This window comes from Lycorma delicatula, chromosome 4 (assembly GCF_047948215.1).
Source record: "Lycorma delicatula isolate Av1 chromosome 4, ASM4794821v1, whole genome shotgun sequence".
NCBI classification, from domain to species: domain Eukaryota; kingdom Metazoa; phylum Arthropoda; class Insecta; order Hemiptera; family Fulgoridae; genus Lycorma; species Lycorma delicatula.
In genome coordinates this window covers 6,569,380-6,595,728 of record NC_134458.1, presented here as the reverse complement: position 1 = coordinate 6,595,728, position 26,349 = coordinate 6,569,380, and the positions used below count along the sequence as shown (strand labels likewise).

At 34.7% G+C, this 26,349-nt stretch overlaps 2 protein-coding genes across 6 annotated transcripts in view; both read right to left on the bottom strand.

The window, feature by feature from the left end:
- Positions 1-194, bottom strand: part of sstn (stepping stone) — a 134,306-nt gene extending 134,112 nt beyond the window's left edge. For all 4 annotated transcript variants that reach the window (XM_075362224.1, XM_075362223.1, XM_075362222.1 and 1 more), the window contains exon 1: positions 16-194. In XM_075362224.1, the coding sequence (XP_075218339.1) occupies positions 16-19 (4 nt within the window). In that variant the 5' untranslated portion in view covers positions 20-194. The remainder of the gene's footprint in view (positions 1-15) is intronic.
- Positions 195-13,111: 12,917 nt separating this feature from the next.
- SWIP (strumpellin and WASH-interacting protein) overlaps positions 13,112-26,349 on the bottom strand; it is a 135,724-nt gene continuing 122,486 nt past the window's right edge. Inside the window, exons 16-17 of one of the 2 annotated variants that reach the window (XM_075362218.1) lie at positions 15,391-15,578; positions 13,112-13,743 (exon numbers count right to left, since the gene is read on the bottom strand). In XM_075362218.1, coding sequence (XP_075218333.1) covers positions 13,636-13,743; positions 15,391-15,578 — 296 coding nt within the window. In that variant the 3' untranslated portion in view covers positions 13,112-13,635. The remainder of the gene's footprint in view (positions 13,744-15,390; positions 15,579-26,349) is intronic. The other variant, XM_075362217.1, reaches the window with a different exon arrangement.

The following is a 26,349-nucleotide window of genomic DNA, read 5'->3' as shown; positions in this document are numbered from 1 at the left end:
AAATATATAACTTACCCATGTCCTGAAATGATAAACATGTCTGTTAATTTTTCTTCAACTTCTTTAGATAAAATATTTTAAATTTACTACCACAAACAATATCGAATAATTAAAACTAAAAAGAAATTAAAAACGTCAGAATAATAAACAAACTTGTACATTACGCACTACTCCATGATCACGAACAGTGATGCAAAGCGTCAATTCGGAATTCATTAATAAAATTTACCTGTTAGAGAAAACCAACTGAAATATATCAAATTATAATTTTTTTCTACATATTCTACTTTTGACCTGTACTCGTAATTCAATTTCTCAGAACAGTACCGCAAATGTATGTTGGTGTGAAAAATATTCAGATATTGAATTAAGCCGAGTCCAATTCGTAAAATAATATAATGGAATGCTAATAACACGAATAGAAATTAAATACGTTGGAATAGTGTTTTTAAGTATTTATTCTTAAATGCCTCCTCTATGAATCATGAAACCTTGCCGTTGGTGAGGGGGCTTGATTGCTCAGAGATACAAAGTAACTGGACCGAAGGTGCAACCGTATCGGAGAGGTATCTGTTGAGAGCCAGTCTAAGGAATGTTTCCTGAAAGAGGGCAGCAGCTTTTCAGTAGTTGTTAGGGGCGTGAGTCAGGACGACTTAACGGCCATATCAACATCACTCAATCCTCTGAGTACGGCGCAGCTGAAAGCAATGGAAAACTCCAAGAAAATGTAACTCTACATTTTCATGTAACAAAGATGGAGGCGCCTTCCTTGGTAAAATATTCCAGAGGTACACTAGTCCTCCGTTCGGATCTCCGGGTGGGTACTACTAAGGAAGGGGTCACCAGAAAATTAAAAAATAACATTCTACGAGTCGGAGTGAGGAAGTTAGAAGTTTAAAAAAAGGTTGGTAGGCTAGAAAATTTAAAAACAGAAATGGATAGGATAAATGTGGATGTAGTAGGAATTAGTGAGGTTCGGTGGGAAGAGGAAGGCGACTTTTGGTCAGGTGATTTTAGAATAATTAACTCAGCTTCAAATAATGGACAGGCAGGAGTAGGTTTCATAATGAACAAGAAGATAGGGAAGAGAGTAGAGTATTTCAAAACGCATAGCGATAGAATCATTGTAATAAGGATAAAATCAAAACCTAAACCGACAACGATTGTTAACGTCTATATGCCTACAAGCGCCCATGATGATGATGAGGTAGTGTGTATACGAAGATATTGATGAAGCAATTAAACACGTAAAAGGAGATGAAAATTTAATAATAGTTGGAGATTGGAATGCAAGCATTGGAAAAGGAAAGGAAGAAAATATAGTGGGTGAATACGGGCTGGGCAAAAGGAAAGAAAGAGGGAACAGACTTATAGAGTTTTGCACGAAGTATAATTTAGTAATTGCCAACACCCAATTTAAAAATCATAATAGAAGAATACACGCTTGGAAAAAGCCAGGCGATACTGCAAGGTATCAGATAGATTATATCATGGTTTAGCAAAGATTTAGAAATCAACTCGTTAACTGCAAAACTTACCTTGGAGTAGACATTGATAGCGACCATAATTTGGTGATACTGAAATGTAGATTGGGGTTTAAAAACCTGAAGAAAAGGTGTCAGATGAATCGGTGGAATTTAGAGAAGCTTGAGGAAGAGGAGGTAAAGAAGATATTTGAGGAGGACATCGCAAGAGGTCTGAGTAAAAAAGATAAGGTAGAAAATGTAGAAGAAGAATGGGAGAATGTTAAAAAGGAAATTCTTAAATCAGCAGAAGCGAACTTAGGCAGAATAAAGCGAACTGGTAGAAAACCTTGGGTTTCAGACGATATATTGCAGCTGATGGACGAACGTAGAAAATATAAGAAAGCTACTGATGAAGAAAGTAAAAGGAACTATCGACAATTAAGAAATGCGATAAACAGGAAGTGCAAACTAGCGAAAGAAGAGTGGATTAAAGAAAAGTGGAAAGAGAAATGAACATTGGTAAAATAGACAGAGCATACAGGAAAGTCAAGGAAAACTTTTGGGTACATAAATTAAAATCTAATAATGTGTTAAACAAAGATGGTACACCAATATATAATATAAAGATAAAGTCGATAGATGGGTGGAATATATTGAAGAGTTATACGGAGGAAATGAATTAGAAAAAGGTGTTATAGAGGAAGTTGAGGAGGATGAAATGGGAGAAACAATACTGAGATCTGAATTTAAGAGAGCATTAAAAGATTTAAATGGCAGAAAGGCTCCTGGAATAGACGGAATACCTGTAGAATTACTGCGCAGTGCAGGTGAGGAAGCGATTGATAGATTATACAAACTGGTGTGTAATATTTATGAAAAAGGGGAAGTTCTATCAGACTTAAAAAAAAGTGTTATAGTCATGATACCAAAGAAAGCAGGGGCAGATAAATGTGAAGAATACAGAACAATTAGTTTAACTAGACATGCATCAAAAATCTTAACTAGAATTCTATACAGAAGAATTGAGAGGCGAGTAGAAGAAGTGTTAGGAGAAGACCAATTTGGTTTCAGGAAAAGTATCGGGACAAGGGAAGCAATTTTAGGCCTCAGATTAATAGTAGAAGGAAGATTAAAGAAAAACAAACCAACATACTTGGCGTTTATAGACCTAGAAAAGACATTCGATAACGTAGACTGGAATAAAATGTTCAGCATTTAAGAAAAATTAGGGTTCAAATAGAGATAGAAGAACAATTGCTAACATGTACAGGAACCAAACAGTAATAATTGAATAACATAAGAAAGAAGCCATAATAAGAAAGGGAGTCCGACAAGGATGTTCCCTATCCACGTTACTTTTTAATCTTTACATAGAACTAGCAGTTAATGATGTTAAAGAATAATTTATATTCGGAGTAACAGTACAAGTTGAAAAGATAAAAATGCTACGATTTGCTGATAATATAGTAATTATAGCCGAGAGTAAAAAGGATTTAGAAGAAACAATGAATGGCATAGATGAAGTCCTACGCAAGAAAATAAACAAGAGCAAAACAAAAGTAATGAAATGTATTAGAAATAACAAAGATGGACCAATGAATGTGAAAATAGGAGAAGAAAAGATTATGGAGGTAGAAGAATTTTGTTATTTGGGAAGTAGAATTACTAAAGATGGGCGAAGCAGGAGCGATATAAAATGCCGAATAGCACAAGTGAAACGATCCTTCAGTCAGAAATATAATTTGTTTACATCAAAAATTAATTTAAATGTCAGGAAAAAATTTTTGAAAGTATATGTTTGGAGTGTTGATTTATATGGAAGTGAAGCTAGGACAATCGGAGTATCTGAGAAGAAAAGATTAGAAGCTTTTGAAATGTGGTGCTATAGGAGAATGTTAAAAATCAGATGGGTGAATAAAGTGACAAATGAAGAGGTATTGCGGCAAATAGATGAAGAAAGAAGCATTTGGAAAAATACAGTTAAAAGAAGAGACAGACTTATAGGCCATATACTAAGGCATCCTGGAATAGTCGCTTTAATATTGGAAGGGCAGGTAGAAGGAAAAAATTGTGTAGGCAGGCCACGTTTGGAATATGTAAAACAAATTATTAGGGATGTAGGGTGTAGGGGGTATAGTGAAATGAAACGACTAGCACTAGATAGGGAATCTTGGAGAGCTGCATCAAACCAGTCAAATGACTGAAGACAAAAAAAAAAAATCATAAATGCTAATGATGTATCAGAAATTTCCGCACACACACACACACACACAGTTCATTCATTCATTCACAGTTCACCAATTAAACTGGAACCAGCTAGATGTAGTTTTTTCGCTTCCTATAGAAAACTGTTAAAAATTATTTTAAGCTAAGTATTATATGTTAAGATCAATAAGCTGTCAACTCCTAAATGCTAGTTCAAGCAAAGCGATTTTCGCGGTAGTTTGTAGTTACAACTTTCTAGTCAGACTGGACACTAGATACATAGAAATGTTTTGTTCTGGTTCTGTGTCGTAATTTAGACCGAAACACTTTTGCGTCAATACAAGCCATAACACCAGGTTTGTCTATTAAAAAAATTAATACTATAAAAAATAATGTCTACACGATTTCACCCAATTAGCTTTTTCTTATCTACCTAATAAATATAATTCTTAGGTGATACTAAGCAAAAAAACTTGTGGCGTGGATAAAAGGCAAAAATAGTTTTGTTTTATTTTTAAAAGCCTAATGCAGAATTATATCAGAAATAAAAAAATTGAAACTGCTGCTTTAAAAGGGTCCCAATTATCTTCATTAAATTTCATTTAACACCACCACCATCATCATCATAAGCAAACAACTTCTTTTAAAATGCGTTTCACATAGCAAGGTTAGACCACAGCTACCAAGGAGTACTTTTATGTTTCTAACTGTAATTTACATACTCAAATTATATTAAAATTTTTATTAATTTCCTCTCTAAAAGATGAAAGGATTTGGGGCACTGAGTAGTTGTTACAATATAAAATTATGAATTCTTTTTTGCATTTCCCACTACAAATTCCTATTGAAATAGTAGTAACAAAACCAGTTATGATTATTTAAAAAATGATCCATCTCTGATAGTGTAGAAAAGTGAAGGGAACAATTCTTCTAATAAATTTTTGGTTAAGGCAGCAGAAAATTTATGATTTTAGACCATAAATACAGTATGATTTATTTCATATTAAACTAAGTTAATAAATAAAGTTAAGCTTTAAAGAAAAAAAATGTTTTAGTTAATTTATATATCATTAAAGGCCATTGTTTACAAGATTATCAAAAATGTAACTAAACTAAAATAATGATTATTTAACATCTGAAGGTGGGAAACTGCAAATAACTTGATTACATTGAAAGAGAAAAACTCTTTTAAGTGATCCCCTATTCATCAGAAAGTCCCATTTTGTTTTACCTCTTGATTAAAGAAAAAATCAGGAAACTGTGGCTAGATTGCTGTTCTTAATTGTAAATAGATCTATTTATAATATATTATATTAGCCACATAAAGTTTAGTCAGCATTTTCATCGTGTCTTTGCTACCTGCTGATATCCTAAGAGCCTTTTTTATTTTTTACTTCCACCCCAGCTTTGATTTAAGGCTTTCTGGAATATTTTGCTTTCAAACATTATCAATCATCATTATTCATTACGTTACAAAGAACTGAATTATCAATTCTATACGAAAAGTGCCTACAAGACTTTTTCGACCATTATAGTTTTGATGAAAAGAGAACTTGATGTCAACATTTCTCCACTGCAAAAAGGAATTTGCTATACTTAACTGGTTTTTAATGCCCAATTCCTCTGTGTTTTGGTCAGTCACTATTACTTTTAAGTATAATATTGTAGTACTCAGATAATATTTATCTACCATTTAAAAAAAGTAGGTACCAGTTTTCAATGCCTCCTTACTAATTGATCTTAACTAGATCACATGTTAAAATTGTAAGATAAGATATTATAAGAATGGTTTCCAAAAATCTCCTCCACCACTACATAGAATTTTAAGGCAATAAAAACACTGCACTACATTTATTTAATATGACTTTCATTTTTAGAGCAACGATCTCCACAATTCTAAAAAAAACATCTTTGTGTGCATACCATTGTTAATTGTCTATTAAAACACAGGTAGAAGATATCTAATTATACTTATCACAAAAAATGTTTGTCCTCAAATCAAATATTTCATCATCACATGAATCTTTTTTACTTTGACTGTCACAAAAAAATTAAGAATACATAAAAATGAAATAAAATGGACTTTAAAAAATGACACTAAATATTATGAATAATACTTTTTCAAAATTCTTTAAATTTTAGCTTTTATAAGTAGTCAATTTAAAAACCAACAAAAACAAAATACTTACAAATCCTAAATTAATCTTTTTGAAATTGACAACAAAAATTAAAGGTTTTAAAAGTGCTATTTTTAAGTGATTTTGTTTAGTTATGTACTTTATTTTACTTTGTCATTTTTTTGTTTAAAATTTGGATAACTTTGAAAAACACTATCAGCATGAAAAAAAGCTGCTCACATGACACAAACAGCTGAGAAGAAATCTGCATCTTTATAAAAAAATTCATTTATAAAATCACTTCATTCCTCATTTCCTTTACAATAAGCCTGAAATGGGATGCTCATTACTTTGAGAATGTTTATGCCACTTTCTATAGTGATTAGCATCCCCTGTTGCAGCTTCGCCCGTGCTGCATGCATAGAACTTCAAAAATTGGAAACAGCTTTTTATTAATTATGTGTGGGCTCTTGCTCTAAGAGTTATCATTATTCACAATTTATAACATATTTTTTTAAAGATTGAACTTTATAATGAGCAGAACGTATATGTTGCTCTTCAAGTTTTTTAGAACGCTCAGACACAGATTCACATCTATGATCATAAATTTTTCTTCCTATGTGTGACCTCACTGATTTAAGCATTATGAAAATATTAAACCAAATTGAAAGTCGAGTCTATGCCAATTATGTATGACTACTCTGAAGGAACTTCTTAGTTCAGGATATTAAAATCTAGTGTAATTTTACTTGCGTGAGATTGAGTTTATGCAGGTTGCTGCTAGATTAGAGAGAGATTACGTTAAACACATAATAACTTTCTGAGTAAGTTGATATTGATATCAAAATTTAATGTTCCTCCCATCAGAACTTTGATAAATATGTAAATAATCATCATTTCCTTTAATTTTTATTATCAAATTAATCTGTTTTAACATTCCTTACAATAATAATAGAAATTGATCTCTTATAGACAATTACATTAAATTTAATAAAAGAAATTTTAGGTTATTTATTTATGATTTTCACAGCAGTGAGATTGATGAGGTTTGAACTGTTGCAAACATTCCAGGAGTGCAAAAAAGCTACAGCAAACATTTTGTAATGATTGGTTCAGTCACGAATGCATTAACTGTTACATGAAATGCAATCCATTTCACCATCTTTCAGAGAATTTTTTTTGGACTGTGATACATGAATCTTGGGTATAAGCAGCAGTACACTAGTTAAGAGTTGCTTTCTCTGAATTACAATGTTCATTAAATAGTCACTTTTTGATGTGAATAAATTGTCAATTATAAGCCTGACTTTAACTTGCATTTTGGTGGGCCTGATATACCAGTAGACAACAGTGTATTTGGTACAGTGAAGAAGGGACTAGGAGAAAATCCCAATTCTCATTTTCTGCAGACAAGAAATCTCTAAATCCTGTTATAGCTGTCATTTTTGGGCATGACTACGAACAGGTGGGCCACGAAAAAGTAACCTTGACAACAACTACGGTAATCTATGTAAAACTGATATTAAGGACTAACACACTTGTACTAATCTTCAGAGTAAATGCTGAAAATGCTCTCCACCAATAGCTAAACAGTTCATCGCTTGGGTATGTATTGTTTTGATACACTTATCCTTTCAATGTTCCCCATAAATCAAAGTCACATGTCGACAAGTCTGGTGACCATGGCAACTATAATCCTCTACACACTGTTCACTCAGCAGTGAACAGTTCATGAACACAAATAAGTGACCTCTCAGGTGTGTGTCACCCCATCCTGCTGGAAAAAAACAGTACTCATGTTCTTCTTCTGTCAGCTGTTGAGCAAAGTCATCCAAAATGATCTACTATATGTTAACTGCGGTGTCAAAAAATTTTGGACCAATAACATGTGTGGCAACCACACTTACCTTCTGGTCATGTAAGGGTACCTTGTGTATTAGGTGTGAATTTTCTGTCGCCCAATACCTGTGTTCTGGGCATTTATGTATCCTGATAAATAAAACCATGCCTTATCTGACATGATAAACATGAATGGGTCCAGTTGATCGTCTACAGCCATATTCAACAACCAGTGACAAAATGCTACATTTTCCCCTTGTCTGGTTCCTTCAATTGTTACATAACTGTGATGTGGTATGTTTTCAACTTCAAACGCTTCAGGACACATCTGCAGGTTGTTCTACTCATTTCGACCTGTTGCAATAATTTTCTGGTTGACTTGCGAGGACTACGAAGCACCACTATGGAAATATGTGCACAAAGTTCAGGAGTGCATACATATGGCACCCTGTTCTTTGGTGAACTTACAACAGATCCTATTTGGCTTCGTTTCTTCACCAATTACTGAATGCTATGTTTAGCTGGGACAGGACAATTAGGAATGGCCCTATGAAATATCTGTTGTTTCTCTCAAAGAACTGGTTCTTATGTATGACTTTACACTATTCACTTGCTCTGGTATTGAATGCATTACTGATGGTGAGAGGATGGAAGGGAGGAACGATCACGTGAATGGAGTTCTTATGTAGAAACGTACGTCCCCTTCATTTGTTCCAGTTTTTCATGCCAATGTCCTGAGGGCAAACTTATAATGTTAATGTTTTATTCAATATTCCATATTATGGTGGGATACTTTCTCATGGCCCACCTGTACATGCCAAGTTGTCTACCAACATTTGAATACCATCCTAATATTCACATACCACTCTCTCTCTGTCTTTTTCAGAATCAAATGAAAATGAATACAGATTCATTATACATCAATGTCAGTTGATAATTAAGATTTTAATCGAACCACCACCAATGAATACCGAAGAGTATTAACTTTTAAATACCGTCAAACTGTTGATTAACTGACTGCCTTCTGATACTTTTTAAACCAGGTTACTACTAGACTGTTCCAAGAAGAGGCCTTGAGGGTTCAGGCTTGCAAGCTTTAAAATATAAAGTTATTATGATTTTGTTTACATCAGTCAGTGAAGAAGATTAAGTGCTAAATTTTTCAATGAGAACTGAACCAAATTCAATAAATATAACATTTTTTAAAGCCACATCATAATGTTTTAACTGATTTTATAGTGATCTTCAGCGACTAGCAGTGCAGAAATACATGCATGCAATGTGTGCAAATAATTAAAAATATGCTGGATTTTAACTATGTCTGTTCATTTATTATACACTGCTGATTGTTATAATACTTTGTAATGTTCAAGTGTGTTAAGTTCTGGTCCTTTTTTTGTGAGCTTATAGGATATCTTGGTTGTTAAAATTAGTGGACATGTGTCCATGAGGTGTTTGGCAAATGTTTACCTGTACTGCAATGGAGTTTTTTTCAGTATTCATTGTATCCTTGTTTGAAACGATACCCTGTTTTTACACTGCAGAATATTGTGCACTTGAAGCAGCTACATTTTATATTCCAGAGCCATTTGGTTTGTGCATAATGGTTTGTATTGGTTTATGTTCTGAAAACTAGATCTGTATAAAATGTTATTACTTTATTGGCAACAGTGGTTTAGCTACTGCAGCAGCTATAAGTTAAAGTATGGTGATTGGTTAAAATTTTGGATGTTGTGGTTTTTGCAAATATTAACGTTTCATAAGACAAATGAAAATGTTCTAACTGAAAACCAAAAAAAAACCACATAAAATTTGGAAGGATATACCAGGTGTGTAAATATGAAACTGGAATTTGCCCATAGATGGCAAATGTAGTTACCATCAAATCGCATCAATGAGGCAGGTTTCTTTCTTTGACACCTGACAAAGATTTTCAACTCATAACAATACAAGTTTCATACAACAGCATAGTTTGAATTAGCGTTGAACATGTTGAGTTTTGTATCTATAAACTACGATTTGTGGACAGCATTGATTTTCTGTTACCATCTAAAGAAAACTGCTATAGAATTGCACTGAATGCTTGTCGAAGTTTACGGTGAGCATGCTCTTGGTAAATCAAAGTGTTAAAAGTGATTTAAAAAATTCAAAAGTGGCGATTTTGACGTGAGAAATGATGATGGAAGACCACTGAAATAGTTAGAAGACAGCGAATTGCAAGCATTGTTGGATGAGGATGATGCTCAAATGCAACAACTCACAGATCAATTAAATGTAACAAGAGAAGCAGTCTCCATATGTTTGAAAGCCATGGGAAAGATCCAGAAGATTGGAAAATGGGTTCCATATGAACTGAATCAGACAGCAAGAAAACTGAAAAACAACTTGCAAAATGCTGCTCACCAGATACAAAAGAGAGTTATTTCTCCATCGAATTGACAGGTGATGAAGAGTGGATATATTTTGAGAATCTGAAGTGTAAAAGATCATGAGTAACTCCAGGCGAACCATCAACATTGATTTCAAGACCAAATCGCTATGGAAAGAAGACAATGGTCTGTGTTTGGTGGGATCAGAAGGGTGTGATCTATTATAAGCTACTAAAACCTGGCAAAACCATTCATACTGAATGCTACCAGCAACAGATGATCAATTTGAATCAAGCATTGCGTGAACCAGAATATCAAAAAAGGCAACACAAAGTGTTTTTACTTCATGATAATGAACCAGCACACACAGAAAAATAGGTCAAGGAAACGATTGAGGCGTTCAGTTGGTAAATACTTTCGCATGCGGCTTACTCACAAACTTGGCTTTGTTCGACTACTATTTATCTGCATTGATGGGACACGCACTTGCTGAGCAGCACTTACTTCTTATGAAAATGTACAAAAATGGCTTGATGATTGGTTTGCCTCAAACAAGCAATAGTTTTTTTGACATGGCATTCATAAATTGTCAGAGATGGAAAAATGAATAGCTAGTGATGGAAAATATTTTGAATAAAATATTTTTTATCATTTTCATACAATAAACGTGTATTTTCTATACAAAAATTCTGGTTTCATATTTACACACCTGTTATACGTGTTGGCTTATTTTGAAAAATATTTCTGAACATTAAAACTTAAACTAACTTAAAATTTGGCTCAAATATTTCTATATATAGAGCACCCACCGATGCTATTACATTTTCAACTTAAATCAGAAAAAGAGGGTATTAACAATATTTTTAAATTTCAACTTTTTGTGAGCTTTGTAGAACTTGAAATTTGATACAGTGCTAGTAGTGTATGAGCTGTTTACATATATAACAGATAAAATTAGCTTGTTTTAAAATGTTTGATGGATATATATATATATATATATATATAAATCAAACATTTTGATATATACACCCAAAACAGATTACTAAAACTCATGACACTTGGAAAAAAATATTTGTCTAGTCCTAACTTTTGTTAAATGTTTGCCCTGATCTAATAAGGGGGTATGGCAATATGGCAATACCTACATTAATTTTTATTTAGTTTTTTTCTTAATATTTTTAATCAGACTTTGGTGTTAAGCACCAAATTAGGCTACAGTATTTCTGTGCATGAGATCTTAACTATATTTAGTTTTAGGTCCACACAGGTTAGTGGGTAAAGCAGTACCTGATTTCATGTTTTTATTAATTTTCTTCCATTATCATTAATCAGATTTTACATTAAAGCATAAAATTTTATTCAAATGTTCCCTTACAAGGGAATCATACTATGGGACATGACTTCAAGGATTCTGGAGAGCTTTGAAATAAAAATCTGTCAAGGGCAAATCCAGGAAAATTATGCAGTGCAACCTTTTGCCATCCATTTCAAATGTCATAAAAAATATATTTGGTCTTTTTTGTCATTAAACAATAACAATTTCCATGATTTTCATTGTATAGTCATGGACAAAAACGTAGAATGAGCCACCGGGTTCGTCTAGTGGTGAACGTGTCTTCCCAAATCAGCTGATTTGGAAGTCGAGAGTTCCAGCGTTCAAGTCCTAGTAAAGCCAGTTATTTTTACACGGACTTGAATACTAGATTGTGGATACCTGTGTTCTTTGGTGGTTGGGTTTCAATTAACCACACATCTCAGAAATGGTTGAACTGAGACTGTACAAGACTACATTTACACTCATACATATCATCCTCATTCATCCTCTGAAGTATTATCTGAACAGTAGTTACCGGAGGCTAAACAGGAAAAGAAAAAAAAATGTATAATGGATATTATAAAAATTACACAAAACTTACATCCAATATATTTTTGACACCTTCTAAATATGTCTTTTTAACTAAAAAAAAAAAAGAAAAAAACATTGGCAATAATAGCAGCACTAGTAAATGACGACAAAAGGGAACGAAAATGTTATGACATGGGTTTTGAAAATGTTACATTTATGAAATTGAACTCTTGTTTCATGTCTCAAAAAAAAAATTTTACTTAACAAACATTATAAAAATATGAACTGAAGGTGCTCCATCTGAACTACGAGGGTTGTCTGAAAAGTTTTGAGCCTCAACATGAAAATGGCAGCATTTGTCAATAAAAGTTAGGGAATGTATTCATGCATGCATTGAAAGGTACTCACTAACATTTCAGTCATTTTGGATGCTCAGTTGTTGTTTGATAATCATTTGAGTAAGTCACTGCGAGTGTTTTTGTTGAAAATGGGAAAAATTGAATATCGTGCCATGATTAAATACTTGCATTTGAAAGGCATATTCAAATGCAAGTATTTGAAAGGCGGTGGATTTGGAAGTCGAGAGTTCCAGCGTTCAAGTCCTAGTAAAGCCAGTTATTTTTACACGGACTTGAATACTAGATCGTGGATACCGGTGTTCTTTGGTGGTTGGGTTTCAATTAACCACACATCTCAGAAATGGTCGAACTGAGACTGTACAAGACTACACTTCATTTACACTCATACATATCATCCTCATTCATCCTTTGAAGTATTATCTGAAAGGTAATTACCGGAGGCTAAACAGGAAAAAGAAAAGAAAGTCTCCATGGCTAAAATTCACAAATTGCACTTTGAATTGGTTAACTGCTCAATGTATTCTCCAGATCTGGCCCCAAGCGACTTTTTTTTATTTCCTAACCTTAAAGCTTTGCTTGGAGGAAAGAGATTTTCATCGGATGAGGAGGTTATTGCATATGTAAACGCCTATTTTGCGAAGAAAGACGCCAGCTACTATTTGGAAGGGTTAAAGAGGTAGAGCGTCACTGGAAAAAGTGTAACAACTTGAAAGGAGACTTTGCTGAAAAATAGAACTATATTTGACAAAAAAAATGTCTTTCTATGTTAGGCACAAAACTTTTCAGACCTCGTATCTTTCTACATACACCATTAATGTTTAATACGAGTATATTAGTAAAATAAAAAAAAAAATAATATCAGTAATTTATACAATATCAAAAATTTCTTCTTAAAACTTATTTTTTTAGCATTACCAGTAATTTATTTATTCAAAATACATCAAACAGTATACAAATGCAAGTTTATGAAACATAACATCAAACCAATTTTTGTATGACTAAGTAAAAATAATTTATTAAATATTTTTATAATATACAATTATGACAAAGGTAATAAATTATAAGCATGTAATTTTTAGCTGTTGAACTCCAATTTTGAAAAAAAATTAAATATATGTAATGAAAACTATAAAACAACTTTAATTAATTTATAAACATTCAACGATTTTTTTATAATAAACATTTTTTTAAATTATCTAAAGATTTCAGTCACTTTGAGTTTTGTACTGTCATATTTTTCAACATCAATTATGATTTTCATTCAATAACACAAAATTACTAATTTTATTAATAATACATAATACATGTTGATTAAATTCTAAATGCATTATTCAACTGTTCATAAAATATAAAACAATATTTATCTTCTCTTTGTAAATGTTTTCACTATCTCAAAAGTTTGGTCAAGGCAGTGATAGAAAAGTAATTGATATTCTACACTTCATCTTGTGGAAGTTTTTTTGTTTCTATATCATTAGTCTCAGTATCTCTTTGAAAAAAAATTCTAGCACTACTCAAACTGTAATACAGTAAATCAAATTCCTGTAAAAAAATAAAAAATAAATAAATGGAAATAAAATTAATTGTGTAATTATCTTAATTAATATTTTTATTTTAATAGATGGTCTATCACAACTACTGGATAATTCCTTTTAAAGGAGTGTTTGTATGCAATGTAGACCATTGCATACAAACACTCCATACAAAACTACTTCTTGTTTATTCATAGTGCTATAGCTTGCACTACTTACATAATAGTTAAAATGACATCCAATATCAGATTACAGTTCTTTAATACATAATTTTTTTACAACCTTAGAGCATAAGTGTGTGGATTTCACACTGCTCCAATGTATTGAATTCATGACTATTTTTTATTTGCACAAAATGTATTATTCTCATATTGTAGTTAATGCTCTTCTATGTTTTCCTTCTCAGTTTCTGACAAATAGAAAAAAAGAAAAAGAAATATTTTAAAAGTTATATTAAAATATAAGATATTTTAATTTTAGATTTAACATTTATATATTCAACCTGATATTCCATAGGGATTTCAAGTATTTGATAAAATCATATGATAACATGGAAGTTTTCAGATGTTTTGTATAGATATTGAGGCTTTTATGCGACTGCACTTTTTACTTGTCTTGTGTAACTGTAGCATGTTACATCACTAGATCACCAACCAGGACTGTTAATCAGTACCTGATTACAGAATGGTGACTAGGAGACAGTATCAAACAGCTGAAAACATTAAAATTCAAGTTATCTCTGTCAGAACAAAATTCTAATTGTGTCCGAAACACAATTCTAATCATCTAGGTATGAGTATAATATTACTTAGTATAAATTTCAACCATTTTTAGTCTTGTCTAATCACCTTTTTTGTGGGTTAGCTTAAAAACAAATTTTAATGCTATTCACTGAAGACAGTTTTATGTTTACTTCAGTTCGGTGCCAAGTTCTACTTAATAGTTTCCTAGGAACTCTCTGATTCTCTCTTGACAAAACTGCTTTTTTTTCATATTTACTAACTCAAGATGCACTTTAAACACTTAGGACAGACAATTCATCAATAGTTCATAGTAAAATTTTGAGAAGGGATTTAGATCTCTCTAAATGAAGCATTATTTTTTTTTATATTTAGGAAATATTTTACAACATAAAATTTATTAGGGACAACTGTAATTTAAGTAATATTTTGGCATTTTGACTGGGGAACACGGTCCTTTCCTTTTTAAAACAATTAACTGGTCAATTCATGTCACAGATCATTCTCTGGACATTTTCTGCAGCTGGTGAATTACGACCCACAGGCAGATATGTCCCTTGTTTGTGTAATGATTGTACCTATTGCTTGTTATGGATCAGGATTGTTAGGCTATAAGTCATTAACAAAATCAAATAACAGAATGGTTGCCAAGAGACCGTATCAAGAATCATTGGAATATAACAACAATAAATAAAAGGTCCAGAACTAGGTTCAGTCTAGTTCAATGTACATCATGTATAAGAAAACAAGTGCTAAAGTCTCTGAGCCGAGGCACACTTAAGAAGGGATAATCTGAATAATTCCACAAAGCTCAGAAAGTACAAATACATAATTAGACTGTTTAATTAGTCTTTGCTCTTTAATCATTAAAATCTTAAATAAATAAATTTCTTCAAAAATAATTGATAATAGTATACCTGATGATAAGTTTCAAGTCGTTTCAAAGTTAAGCTAAGTGTTTGTTGAAGTTTATCATCAGTGGAGTCATCTTTTCTTTGTTTATTTTTCATTTTCCTATAATGATATGTGTCTTGTACAGATTGAAACCAATGCAGTGAATCAAACTCTGAATTTAAATCTATTACTTTCAACATATATGCGACACCTAAAAAAAAATGAAATACTTGCAAAATTTAAATATAAACGTGATAATCATAAACAGAACATAACAATAATGATATGTAATCAGAAATTTAATGTCAACACCATTGATAGAAATTATGTTCAAATTAAAGTTAACCTGCAGGCATTAAAACTCTATGTTTGTTAAATTATCGAACGTACTTATCTTTTTGTTAATAATTCTATAACTGCCATACAGATCGGCTGAAAGGTGGCATGAGTGGTTAAATTGTGAAACACTAAAACATAACCTACAATTGTTACATGCAGTACACGTGAAATAACTCATTACATTTCAACATTTTATATGCTTTTATAGTATTGACTATGAAAAGAAGAACATTTTAGGATTACTGAATTTATATATATATATACATACATTTTTTTTTTGAATTTCAGCCAATCCGTCAAGTACAAAATTAAAGAAACATTCTTACCTTTACTTCTTTTTCATTACAACGCTTTCAGGGATACGCCCATCCTCAGTAATGTTTCCTGATTTATCTTTATTTCGATTTACACATTCAACTACCATTCAACATTTTTATAATTAATTACTTTTAATAAATTTAGTTATTGGGCAAAATATAAAAACTTTAAACATTTACAGAACATCCAGTTGTTCAGTCAAAAAATTTTTAAAAAGTTTAAAAACATTCACTAAAATTGCAGTTAAAGTTAACATTTCTTTTACTAAAATTATTTAATTTTATTAAAATCTTATCAACCGTATTACCAACTTAAATAATTTTTACAAGAATGCCCCAAACAAACTGTCTGCAGATTCATGAGGGTAAATTCACGTTTATATTTGTATATATAAATTTTTTCTAAAATTTCTTATTTTTTATTATTGTTATTTTTTAGTTATATTTATTAGTTATTAAATGGTCAGCTACATTTGAAAAAAATATTTTTTTGTTTTTAAATGATCTAAAATGTTTATTAAATTTATCCTTAAAAGACCTGTTTGTTTTTCCAATATATATTTTTTCACAATTATTGCATTTTATTTTATAAATACCAGAAAAATCATATTTATTTTTTGTTATTATTATAATATTTTTAATATTTTATTACATAGTTATGGGTTTGTAAGCATTTTTATCATTATATGCATTAATCAATTTTTCTATATTTTATTAGCGTAGGAATAATTATTATAAATATTTTTTACATTTGTTTTCATTTATGGGTTTTAATGTAGTGATGTTTGTATTATTTAAGTATTTTGAATTTTTGGTGCATGCATTGGGAACTGTTGGTAAAAATGTATTCAATGTGTTATTAAAGTTTCAGTGATTTTGGTTAACGGAAAAATTTTTTATTTAAAATTTTCTGTGATAGACCTATTGCTATTAACAATAATAAGATCCCTTGGGATCTTTATCAATCCAGACCCCCCAGAACCCCTGACCGTCCTCCTCCAAAAAATTTTTGACCTCACTTTTGGGGTTATACATTTTACTCACCCCCTGACTACCCTTATTTTATCATGTGGGTATTCTGCGGATGCGAAAATTTTGAATTTTCAAGAAGATTGGACTAGCTGTTTGACCACAGAGAGACAAAGATCACTGCCACTTGCAGGACATTGAAGGCTGGAAGTTCTAAGCAAAAAACGACTGCAAAACTTAAGAAAGGTCCGGGTAAAAGACTGAGGCTACTATCTTCAGAGGAACAAGTCCTGAAAATGGGTACTGCGGTGGAATTAACATATCAGCTGGGACCTCTTTTCTTCAGTTTGAAACAGAACATAGAGGCTGGGTTAACAAAGTACATAACCCACCATGAAAACGAGCCGACAAAGATATACAAGGGTTTTCATTCGCTTACTCAGATGTCACTGCCATTATCTAAGGTGACACAGGCTACCCAGACTGAGGAATAGTCTAGGGAACAAATGATACACGAACAGTTGAAGAATGAGTTGTCTGATGAAGAATTGAATATGTTATTAGGGAGGAGATGGCCTGGAGAAATAATAGACCCTCCTAAAAATGGAGATACAGCCTACTTTTGTGAGGTCTCTAGTCAGACAGACCCACATGACCATCAGGCGCGAAGTGTCATGGGCGTAATACCAGATGATATAGTTAAGAACGAAGCGATTATCATGGGGAGGAAAGAGTCTGAAAGTCAGACAATTGTGTACACGATATATTACAAGACATCCAAGGGTGAAGAGAATACGACTTTGATTATACTGAAGGCTATTAGAAAACTAATAGGGGAAATTGGGTCTTCGACGCTTGTTGTGCCTGGTGGTAGGCTGGGAGTGTTAGTTCGTAAAATGCTGGTATATTTAGCCAAAGACAAAGCAAACAGAATAAAAGTCTTGAAGACAAAGGAAGAAAGTTCCAAACAACATACCATTAGTGCAGGGATCAAGAAATCTACCCTGCCTATAGATGGAAGTAGCACAGTAGTAGTTAAATCTGAGGGAAAGTCTTACGCTGAGCTTCTTGGAACAATGAAGCAGTCTGTATCTCGTGAGGAGGCCCTTTCTTTGAGGAAGGGAGTTAATAATGAATTATGTATCCACGTGAAAGGTATACAGAAGGCTGAAGAGTTTACTACAATGCTACGCAAGAAAACTGCAGATTGGCAAGTGGACATGAGAATAAGGGATGGACATGGGATGGTGTTCACCAACGAGATATAGATTATGACACTGATGAACAGGAGATTAAAGATGCTATAGCTCAGATTATTGGTGGTGTTGATGATTTTAAGATCTCTTCAATTAGACCGGCACACGGCGAGACAAAAAATGCAATGGTGATAACTACTTACCGTGCAGTGATTAAACTAGTGGTGGAAAATGTTATAGATGTTGGGATGTTGGCCATGTGACTGCGAACTGCCAGGGAGAGGACAGACGTCACCTTTGTTTCAAGTGTGTTAAGCCTGGTCATAAGAGTGCCCAATGTACAGGAACTAGGGTGTGCGTAATTTGTGGTGTGGAGGACCACTGGACTACAAGATGTACGGCATCCAAATGAGAATATTACAATTGAATGCTAAGTGTAGTAGACAGGTGCATGATATATGCTGGGAGATGGCGATACGAATGAAGGTAGACATTGTTATAATTGCTGAACCTAATATATTGGTAACAAAAGGCCCAGGATGGATAAAAGAACATCAATCACTGCAATAGGCTTCCCAACAATGGGGACTCAGGTCGGGAAATGCGGTATAGATGTTGGTTTCATATGGACCAATCTAGGAGATATAGTCATCTTTTCCGTATATCACTCTTCAAACACAAGAGTAGAAAATTTTGTGGTTTTTCTTGAAGAATTGGGAATAAAGATTGTTAAATTCAGAAGAAAAAAGGTACTCTTCTCAGATTTTAATGCCAAATTTCCTGAGTTTGCAGGGTCTGTCCATAACATTAAAGCTGAACATTTGGCAGAGAAAACCAATGCTCTGGGCCTTACATATATGAATGCTGATGAATCAACCTTCTGGTGTAATAACATATGCTCGGCTGTAGACCTAACTTTTATATCAGAAGAACATGCTGCAGGACTTAATAACTGGAGAGTACTTTAAGACAAAAGCTTATCTGACCATTTTCTTATCGCTTACAAGATTATAACACAACCATGCTTAGTTCGAACTATGAGAACAGTGAATTCCAGAAGGGGATGTTCCCATTTCGCTGAAGTTATTAGCGGAAGAATTGCACATATTACTGACCCGAAAGATTTAGTTACAGTTGTAATCGAAGAATGTGAAAAGGCAAAAGTTATGATGAAGGTACCAGAGAAGCAACATGCTTACTGGTGGAGCCCTGATTTAGATACTTTACGTAAAAAAACGTTGTCGGCAAAAAGAACACTACAATGGGTGAACAGACGAGACTGCCAAATAGCTAAAGACAATGCTAGACAAGAATATGTCAGAGCTAGAGCTGCCTATAATGCCATGATAAAGCTAGCCAAATGCAAGTGTTGGAAAGATCTGTGCCAGGATATTGACAAGAATCCATGGGGTCAGGGTTATCAATTGGTAATGGGCAAAATTGGGACGATGGATACGGGTGATTGCTGAAGAACAAGTATGAGAATCCATGAAGACACTATTCCCCAAGCACAAAGATCAGATCAGAGAAGAGATTATTGCTGAGGATATACCCCTGTTTACAATGCCTGAATTAACTGCGGCGGGTAAAAAAATGAAGCTAAAAAAGAGCCCAGGGCTGGACAACATATCTGTAGAGATAGTCAGAATATTGGTAGAGAAGGATCTGTTACCCTCCTCGAAGTTATGAACAACATGTCGACAGGTGAACATATTTCAAAGTCGTGGAAATTATCACAGTTAGTTTTAATAAAAAAACCAGGAGTTTGTGAAGGTGCCGTTTCTTATAGACTGATATATAGAAGATGACAGTGTACTGAGGTGACAGATCCGATTGATCCAGATGATGTTAACTGATGCGTACAAATTTTTGGCTGTGTCGAAATTCTTTACTGGGGTTTTAAAACAAAAGGAATAGAGTAGGTAAGGGTGGAAAGCTCCAGTCATGAGGGCCGACATGCTTAGGTGTGCCAGTTTCAATGAGCGGCTGGGGGACTGAAGATTGTGAACCGAGACAGGTATTATTAGAGATAATAGGAAATGGTGATAATAAAGTAGACCAGGTTGAGTCCAAATAAAAGAGGTTAAGGGTGATAAAGTAAAAGAGTGATACTGAGACAGGTACTACTAGAAGACACAAACTGATGTAACAGAAGACCTGAGACAATTGGTGAAGAATCGACCACAGAGTGAAGGGGAAAAGACAGTCCTCTGTGAAGCCATGGTTCATCTGTGTTTGAGTACATAAGCGATGGTGATGAAGCATGGGGACTCTTGACCCCCTAAGTTCAAAGGCACCCCTGGGGTTGAGATATGCTTAATTGCTGATCCAACCCCTAGTGGAGAGGAATGGTGAAACAGGAGTTTTAGTCAGTAGGGTACAGGCACACATAGGCTCTTATAACAACACCTAGCGGAACCCGTGTAAGTCTGACAATGGGGGGTACGTAAATGGTATTTCTCCATAACACTGATAACAAAAAAAAGAAAAAAGTATTTTGAATTATATTTTTTATATATATTATCTATCAATGAGGGTATCATATCAATTTTTTATAGCAATATTCTTTATACTATCTATTTCATTATGCAGTTCCTTTTTATAATTTGTGTATTTTACTGCTCTATTTATCATATTTTTAAAAATATTAATTTTTTGAGATCAAGTATGGTTAGAATTTTTATTTATAATAATTTTGTTTGAGGTAGGTTTTTTGTATACTGTAGTTATTATCTGACTGTTTTAATTTATTTTATTATTTACATCTCGAAAATTTATTTTTCTATTATGTACTATTTCATATGTAAATTTGAATGCTTTATGATAAGAATATAATGTATTTAAAATTATTTCATATTTGTTATCTATAATCGGTTCATATATAACAAAAACCCATATAACGTATATAACGGTTCATATATAACGTATCTCACACATAGTAAAATTTTATGTACTTGATTTATATCATGAACTACTTTACTTTTAAAATATTGCAGATAAATCTCCGCAATTACAGCAGATAAGGGAAAACCCATAGGTAAAGTGTTTTCCTGTGTATAACAGTTCCATTAAATTCAAAATAATTTTGTTTACATATACTTCTAATTATTATTATAATATTATTTATAAATTTTGGGTCTTCTCCTGAATTTGTTTTTTATTATTGAAATTGTATAACCAACAGGATGCGGGGGATATATTAGTTATGTCAAAACTTATCATTTTGGTTTTATTATTAATATTTAATTTATCAATCAATTTGTACCCGTTTTTCATATTGTATTTATATTCTAAATTAATTTTTGTTCTGATTATTTTATCAATAATTTTGGTAATTATAACTGGGAGTGTTTTTGAAATTAATTAATGATCTCATAGGGAGATAGATACCTTCCTAATGCAACTTTTTTCCTGGGACCGCTCATGGAGAGAATTATGTCTGGTAAAGTGGAGTGTCATGATGTCAGGCATCAAAATGTGGAGTGCCCACTGCCTCATTGCGCAGAGCTGACCTCCACATGCTTGGGGGGGCCTCCTAAGCACTCAGCAACAGACCTATCTGTCCTGGCACCCTCCAACATCTCATTTCCTGATGGGACTCTTTGTAAATATGTAGCTTATCCATCACCTTCTTAACATAGTTCTCAACTGCTTTCCAATCTTTAATCCCTTTTAGCATTATGCTTTGTGTGTCCTCTGGACAGAACATATCTTCCAAGCCTAATATATTTAACATCTCCCTGCATTCTTCATCAAAGCATGGGCAAGAGAAATGCACATGGTTAAGTCTCTTCCTCATCCCAGTCAGGACAGCGATCCATGTGGTCCAGGCTGTATTTATACTGATACGCCCTGAAACCGTCGCCAGGAACTGTGTTAAACTATATTCCAGCGTGCCTTGAGCCCTCCTACACAAACTCTTGATGTCGCTTATAAGGTGATTGGTCCATCGACCTTTAGTGGCTCGTTCCCACTGTTCCTGCCAAGTCTCCATTAATTCTTCTGTTATCTGGGATGTTATGCGTTTTTTTTCTCTTAATGGCAGGGACGTCTATTCCCAGAGCCTCTTCTTCTGCAAAATAACCAGATCTATTGGCATTGCACCTGCCAGGACTTCAGCTGCCTCCTTAGAGACTGTTCTATATGCAGCTATGATTTGCAGACAACTCTGTTTATGAACCGAGTCTAGTCTTCCATGATATTTTGCAAATCTTGTTACATCAGCCCAAAGCTTTGCCCCATATAACATTGTAGCATATGTCACTCTCGCTAATAATCTCCTCCGATGTATAGTCAGTCCACCAGTATTAGGTAGAAGGCCGGCTATTAATCTCGCAGTCCTCTCAGCTTTATTAGCTACCTCTACTGCTTGTGTGTTAAATCTTAACTTGGTATCTAGCCATATAACCCACTGGGTTGGCCTAGTGGTAAACGCGTCTTCCCAACTCAGCTGATTTGGAAGTCAAGAGTTCCAGCATTCAAGTCCTACTAAAGTCAGTTATTTTTACACAGATTTGAATGCTAGATCGTGGATACCAGTGTTCTTTGGTGGTTGGGTTTCAATTAACCACACATCTCAGGAATGGTCGAACTGAGGCTGTACGAGACTATACTCATATATAACATCCTCATTCATTCCTCTGAAGTATTATCTGAACGATAATTACCAGAGGCTAAACAGGAAAAAGAAAGGTATCTATTCATATGCCGAGGTGGTGCTTTATTGCCGGCCTCAACACTATTCTCCTAACCTCAAATGTTACTATGAGGATTGATCTCTTCTTAGCTGCAGAGATTGCTACCAGCTCCGTCTTAGCTGGAGGTAGTGTGTGTCCCACCCTTGCCATCCATTCTTTTATTATCGTGTATGCTTCTCTTATTTTGTCAATGACCTCTCTCTTTGTATTCGCCTTGATGACCAAAGCAGAGTTGTCGGCATAACCAAACATCATTACATTCTGCAGAAGAGCAACTTGAAAAATGCCATCATAACTCAGGTTCCAGTGAGTCGGTTCAAGTACCAACCCCTGAGGCACTCCTCTATGAAGGTTCCGCAGAACAGTTTTTCCTGATACCCAACACTCAAGCCTGCACCCTGATAAATAGGAACGAATCATTAATCTCAAATACAAAGGCACTTCATGTCTTCATGTTTCTCCATGGCCTGCATTATGGCAGCTTGAGAAATGCAGTTAAATGCATTTCTGATGTCTAGAGTGACAAGGGCAGAGATTCCTTGCCATTTCCCTCTTGCAGCTCAATCAGCTACCTCACACACCGCTGCCACAGCATCAAGGATGGACCTTCCCCTGTGAAAGCTGTACTGACTAGCACCTCCTCCGTGACTGCCTGAGATATTCTGTGCTGGAGCATATGCTACTGTATCTTGCCTATCGCATCTATCATTGCCAGCGCCCGGTAAGAAGAAGGGAGTGCCGGATCTCTCCCAGGTTTTGCAACAAACACCAGCTGCTGGAGCTTCCATATCTCAGGGAATACATCTTCCATGAGGCAACTGTTGTAAACCCCAAGAAAAACCTCCGGTTCAGCCCAAACCGCCACCTTGCCACCAAATTCAGCAGCTAACCCGAATCCGGCGCCTAAGCCAGAGGTAATTGTGTTACTGCCTTCAAAAGTTCAGTTAAAGTGAAAGGAGGAGGGTTCTCCTGTTCACTCCTCTCATCAATCCTAAGCTCCTTTCCTTCAGGAAATAGTCCATCTATTATATTGCAAATGTCATGGACATCCTGAGTAACAGGGGCTCTAGGCCTTAAGGCCCTCCTTACCAGTATGTCGTAAGGCCAGCCCCATGGATCCATTTCTACTTCCAAAATTAGTTTCTTCCAAGATCTCTTGTCAGCTTCTTGGGTGCATCTAACAAGATCCTTCTTGCATTCACGATATCTATCTATAAGGATGTCTCTAAGGGCAGGGAGGTATCATGCATCTCCTAGCCCTGCGACAGGCCTTCCTCTTTTGGGATCCACCAGTATAGTGGCAGGTGCCCCTTTCTGGAATACCTTCGCGGTAGATTGGCACATGCTGCCTCAATTGAATCCGCTAAATGAGATGCCTTTTCCGCTGTGCGCCCTTCGCTTAATCTTCTGAGGTCAAGCACCTGTGTAAAAGCACCAGGATCCAGGTTTTTGGTGTTCCAACCAATGAATGTTGGAGGGTCTTCTCCAACAGATTTTTCCTCCAATATTGTCATTATGACCGGCTGATGGTCACTACCAGAACTGCCAATTACCAATATGCATGGCCAGCTCTGAAGTTACAAACATTATGTCAACGATTGCACTCCGCCTGAATGTAAAAACATCTCCAGTATTCAGACAGATAAAGTCCAGCGCCTTAGCTGTCTACATTAATGTTCTCCCACAACTGTCATTCCTAACAGATTCCCAATGCATGGACCACACATTGAAATCTCCTGCAATTAGTGCAGGGCGATGCGTGAGATCTCTTGCCATTATCAGGCAACTCCTACTCAAACCTCTCGATTGGAATATTTAGTGATATATATAAGCAAGAGTTAAAGTAGATCTTTCTGACTCTCGCCCTAACATAAGTTCTTCCTAGGCAAATTTCTCTCATGGGTAAAGACCCGCATGTCCAGATGGCAGCACCACCACCTCCTGACAGATGCTACCCCAATCGGGAGCAAATTATGTACAGCTCGGAGATGAGCGCAATATCAGCATCCATCCAAGGAGACATATCTGTCCAATAAGTCATGTGCCAGTGCTGCATGATTCTAGTTAACTTGTATCATCTTCATTTTCATTCTTTACTATGGCCAGTCCTCTCCCGGTCATCAGCAGCAATCTCCTTTCCGGCTCCTCTAGGATATGCTGTAGAGCCTGTGCGGTGCCCCTCAATGCCATAGGACAGACATCTGGACGCCTCCCTGCAGTTCACCACCCTGTGGCCCTTGCCTCCACAATTAAAACATGCTCCAGACCTGCTGTCACCATGGCAATCTCTTGCTGTGTGGCCAGTATCAAACTGAAACAATTCAGGGGCTGCTCAGTCGTATCAATGCGACATGAGATCATGCCGATTCATATGTGGTCCTTCTGCACAATGGTGGCAGTCGATGCAATGGAAGCAGGCAATCTGCATATGGCAACCTTAGTGTCATCGTAGCCTGTTCTGTTGGTGTACTGCACATTTTCCGGCAAGTCTGGACCAGCAATCTCTCCAAGCTTTTTATCTATGTCTTCCATTCTTAGTCGCATTCATTCTTAGTCACATCCCAAATACAGAGTGTTGTTGTTTTAGTCCTCATGTATACTGATACTTCTTTTAAGGCAGTAGTAACTGCCTGTTTAAATGCTCCAGTGTTATTTTTGTCCTCTTTTACTTTGATCTCTATCATTCTCCTGATTTTCGAATGGAAAGTATTTCTGCTTTATCAGGGACCATAGCCCCGGTTCTGATGGGTTTCAGGAGATCAGCATATGAAGCTGTGGTCTTCAATACTAGTGTCTCTGTTCAATGAGTAAGCTGACCTTGAGACTCGCTCTGCCAGATTGAGGGGGATCTACTACCCAGTATGATGATGTAATAATTCTGCCTGGTCATCCTCCCTTCCCACTCTAATATTTTATGAGTGAAGGTAGCACACCTCTCGCTGTGAATTTCCACCCGCATTAGTCCTATTTTTCCGTCATTATTTTTTCTTAATTTACTGAAGACGTCATGCAATGCCTGGGCAATGTTGCTGCCATCACAAGAATTTAAATAAGCTATGTCGAATGCATTTCTTATTGGAACCTGCACTTTGATCCCCACCCCGATAAGTTTGGCCTCCATAGTGGCCGGAAATATGTTGCCCACCTGGATCCCTGAGGCTCTACATCAGGCGACTACATTTAAAAATTCAAAAAAACATTTTAATTGACATCTCCTATAAAATAAATAAAAACTCATGTTTAGAGATTACATAAAAATTGATTTATTTCATTTTAATATAATGTTAGTCAGCCATTGTTTGGATCTGCAGATTAGAGTTTTTATACTGGTTTATAAACAGTATGATATCACTCCCACCCTTTAACTGAACGCACAAAATAGGTTCTTCAGTGGGATCCAAAAATTATACTCCATATTAATGGATGGTCATAATTAAGCATTTTTTTTCTATTTTTTTAAGTTT